The 4,501-nt window shown below is 42.5% G+C and overlaps 1 protein-coding gene across 1 annotated transcript in view; it reads left to right on the top strand.

Annotated features, from left to right (window-relative positions):
• The window catches only part of ADAMTS2 (ADAM metallopeptidase with thrombospondin type 1 motif, 2), a gene marked incomplete at its 5' end in the record, with an annotated part of 171,800 nt that overhangs the window by 115,249 nt on the left and 52,050 nt on the right, over positions 1–4,501 (top strand). The window contains one exon of the mRNA XM_010023078.1: positions 2,793–2,995. Within this exon, the coding sequence (XP_010021380.1) occupies positions 2,793–2,995 (203 nt within the window). The remainder of the gene's footprint in view (positions 1–2,792; positions 2,996–4,501) is intronic.

Here is a 4,501-nt window from a genome sequence, read left to right as displayed (position 1 = left end):
GGCGGCACCCCTGCCTGTCCCAGAAGATCGTCCCGAGAAAGGACACTGGTGGGAAATCAGGATATAAATCAAAAACCTTGCAGCTGCAGTTAATGTTTTGAGCTGTGCTGCTGGTCTTGGGATGATTCCAGCATGAGCTGGAGCCGATGCGGCTTGCTCTCTGCTGGGAAGCACATTGGGTTGGTGCTTCAGAGGTACCAGAGCCCACAGGGCATGTTGTCTTGGGGGTAGCACTTGAATGGTGAAGGTAACTGTGGTAACTATGCTCCAAGCAAACATTAAAGTAGTTGGTTGGCACCCACTGGCAGGAAGATGACTCCCAGGGAACCTCCTGATAACTTTCCTCAAGGAGCCAGCAGGACTGTAAGGATTAGTGTGACAGTGATGAAGTGAGGAGCAGAGAGGGAGGACAAGCAGTTTTCACTGCAGGATGGTAGGATCACATTTCGCCTCTGGCTGATTTACTCACCGCAGGAATAAAGATACTGCACTAGGAGTTAGTTTGACTTTGACACATAAGAGAAAGAAATGAAAGCACAGAAGCTCTTGATACCTTGACAGCCAACCATCCACCAGAATAACTCCCCCCAGCAGCGGAGCTGCCCATCTGCAGCCGCAGTGCGGGCTTGGCTCTCCTGCCTGACCAGCACTGCAGCTCTGCAACAGCAGGGCTGATGGCTTTGGCCTCGCTGCTGATTGCTGTAGTTCTTGGTGAGCAGCAGAGAGAGGACATGACCTGCAGCCCCTGCCAGCCTAGTCTTACTTTTCTAGAGAACTTGTAAGATTTATGGTCAAATTTTACAGTAACTGTGATTTGCCTTATAGATTGTCAATGTATGGCTGCTCCACGATCCCATAGCAAATCCCATGGGACCGCTGTGATAGCCAGTTTTGAGCCCTGGTAAAGAGCTGTCTCCATTGCTGCAAGGCCAGACCCGTTCCCCCTGCACAGCAAACCTGGGAGTGATGGCTGGGCTCTGCGTGAATAGAGAATTTTCATGCTGAATCATGGATTCTGACCAGACTAATTTTAAAAACTTGCAGCCCCAGGAGCAGAAGCTGCTGGAGCCTTGAGGCTGGTAAGGAGAACATGGTGGTTGTGCTTATTAGCTGCATTAAATGCTGCTCTCCAGGAGAATAATGTTGTGGCTCCATGGGGATGTAGGACCACTGTGTGTGGCTTTCTCTCTGTTTAGTGTGTGAGTTGAGCTCTGCTAGTGCAGTGTGGTGGCTTGTAGCTGTGGGTCTCAAGACAAGCATGGCCTTGAAGCTTGCTGGAGAAATGGTAACGACATATTGGACACATTGCCCAGGCAAATGTGTCTCTTGGGGACTGTCGTTTGACTGGAGGTCTCTTCTAGGAGGCATAGAGGCAAGCATCTCACCACACAAGGCACAGCCTGAAGCGCCATGGAGGATGGGTGTGCATTCCTCCTGGCATCCAGGGGCTGTATAAGTTGGTAGGTTTTTGTCACTACAATGGGAATCTATGGGGGGCTCTACTCAGGCTGCACATTGCCCAGGACATGCTGAAGCAGAAGCCTGAAGCAGCGACCTTAAGGCAAGAGCACAGTCATTGTAGTAATGAGCCCAGTGATCTGGTGACTCACTCATACCTTCCCAAGCAGCCAGTTTTGATGTGAAAACTTCAATAAATGAAGATGGAGAATCCACTTCTGTAAAATTTCCAAGAGCTGTTTCTTGTTTCTGCTTTGAAGATGATGGCTGTAGCTTCCTCCCTTTGCTTCCTATTATGTTTCTGTGAACTAAGCACTGGGAACCTTTAATCAATCCAAAACACTCTCACGCCTTTCCTTGCCTCTCTGAGCAAGTCTTTTCCTGACATTCTCTGAAATCAAGAGGATCTCTGTGGGGCTTCTCTTGTAATGCAAATGATAATAATGATATTAATGGCAATCATTGTTATTCCGTAGGGTGAAATGTCAAGATTCCATATTTTCATGTTAATTTTTAGTAGATAAGTGCCTCATTAACTGTATCGCACCCTGTCAGAGAACGTGCCTTTCATAACACAGGGACTGTTATGAATCGTTCGTAATAAAGTTGGCTACTATTGTGCCTGATGGATTGGTCTTTGACATACAATGATTCAAAGTGACATGGCAAATTGGGAATGAGGGATGAAAAGCTGTTAAAAACATCGTGAACCTAGTTATAAATTAATTACTTTAGCATCTAAATTGTGTTCCTGAATTGTAACGATAAAGAACATTCATGTTGCTACTGTTGAGTTGCATGTATGCATCTAGGAATGTAGCTCATGCGTCGAAGCAGGAGGGATTAGTTTGTTACTACCTGCCTGGATAGAAAAAGGATATATTGGCAACTTCACTTGTCTTCTGTGGGTGGTAAGATCAGGATTTGAAGTATGATGTCTATCTTCAATTGTTCTGAAATGGAGGATATCCTTGGTAGCACAAGACCCCTGAATGGTGTGTTTTTGTTACAAGTACTTTTAAGCAGTGAGTTATTTACTACAAACAGCTCTATTCTTCTTATCAAGACATCGGTATGAGTTGCTCTCCTTTTGACCTTGTATTATGCAGTAGTGCTTTGTAGAAGGTATTGCTTTTACTTTGCAAAGTAAAAATCTTTTGGGTCAGATTTCTCTCTCGATTTAGGTTCTTTTTAATTGACATTAAGTGAAACTGATGCTGTTATGTAATACTCAGAACATAACAAACTCTGCTACTTCACATTTATACCAGCTTAGCTGAGACCTAAGCCTGAACCTGTCTTGGTTGACAACCTGTTTGTCTGTTTGGTTTCAGCTGCTAACCTCACTAATCTGGACAATCTCGACAGCGCGTTGAGCTTTATTGAGGACCGGGTGCATAGATCAAGGCAGCGCTATCGAAGGCACGCGACGGAGGATGATTACAACATTGAAGTCCTTCTGGGGGTTGATGACTCAGTTGTTCAATTCCATGGGAAAGAACATGTCCAGAAGTACCTGCTGACCTTAATGAATATTGTGAGTATAACCCCACTTAACTGCACTCTGGGAAGGAATGTGAATGTAGATTGGTTTAGCCATTTGAATAAGACATAACAGGTTTTTCTTGTGGCAGAAGATAAAATAACTCTAGAAGCAAAATCCAGGCCACTTTCAGAAAAGCCAAAAGGGGAGAGGGAAAAGAAGAAAAAGGGACCAAGAAAGAAGCTGACTATGGGATTCTTAAAATGTTCAAAGTCTTGCTTATGTGCCTTGGTGGATGGGGGCACAGGGTCAGGGCTCAGGTTCTTGAAATCATTACATTTTAGTTGTATATTTCCTTAACCTAAGCTCCCTACTGAAAAACATGGTTTGGAAAACTCTCTTCAGATCAGGTTCTATTAGAAACTTTGATTGGTTTATACCTTTTTAAAACTACTCAGTTAAATCCTTTTGATTCCTCAACAACCACCTTAAGTCCCAGGTCACCAACCTACTCCTTGTTCACCCTGCAGTAAAATGTTATGCAGTTTATCACTGAACTTTCTTAAATTGATTTAGTATTTACTTCATGGCTGACATCTTTAGGTTTCCTTAGTTAAATGTTTACCCTTCAGAACCATAGTCTGTGCAGCAGAGTATATAGCGTAGAAGTGATGAAAGGAGACACTAGAGAATATTATATTCGAAAGAACTATTTTTTCTTTCTAAATATCAGTGCAGCAGGCACAGCAGCCCTCTAATACCTTGGTCAATAAGCAAGGAGTCTATTTTCTGGGCAAAGAATCAAGTTTTGAAAAATCATTTCTATTACAGATCAAAACCAAAACATGTTTTATTCTTCTGGCCAAAAAATGGAAGCGAGTGGTAGCCCCCTTCACAAACGACTCATTTGGAATGGCTTTCTTCCTTCTCATTCCCGTCTGCAACAGGAGTCTTTTCCCAATAAAACACACTTCTCTCAAAACTTCAGGTTCACTGAATGTGTGCTCTTTGTGAAATACTGTTGAGTAAAAAATTGTAGGTCTGCTCTGTTTTTGACAAATAGAGTATGACTGCTGAAGTGATGTCAAGAGGATGAGTGTCTGTAGGTGACTACTTGGCATTACAAACCGTAAAGGCAGATATATGGACAGAAATCCAGGCTGTGAGGGGCATTTGCCTGGGATGTGTTTTTCCAAGATATATTTTTTTAATTATGAAGCTGGGTTTTTTCTTTCTTTATTGCATTCTTTTAACAATGTGTAGAATGTCACTGTTTTTCACTGTAAATGAGAGGTGGAATACAATTTTAGAAAAACCCTTGTGTGATATAAATTCAGTTGCACTGACTTTTTATAACAGTATTGTAAATAGTTAAAAACCCGCACTAGTGTTAGAGTTATAGGGTACTTAGTGTCTGCTCTGATGGCTGTAAATACATATATTCTAGCAGAAATGACATAGTGAATTTCATTTGTGTGGTTTGTTTCCTCTAAGGCTTAAAACAAAGTCTACAGTGAAACAGATGGTTTTATACATCTCTAAATTAACAAGCCAAACAGG

Source organism: Nestor notabilis, unplaced genomic scaffold (genome assembly GCF_000696875.1).
Source record: "Nestor notabilis isolate BGI_N333 unplaced genomic scaffold, ASM69687v1 scaffold2811, whole genome shotgun sequence".
NCBI lineage: Eukaryota > Metazoa > Chordata > Aves > Psittaciformes > Psittacidae > Nestor > Nestor notabilis.
This window is presented reverse-complemented; position numbering and strand designations above follow the sequence as displayed.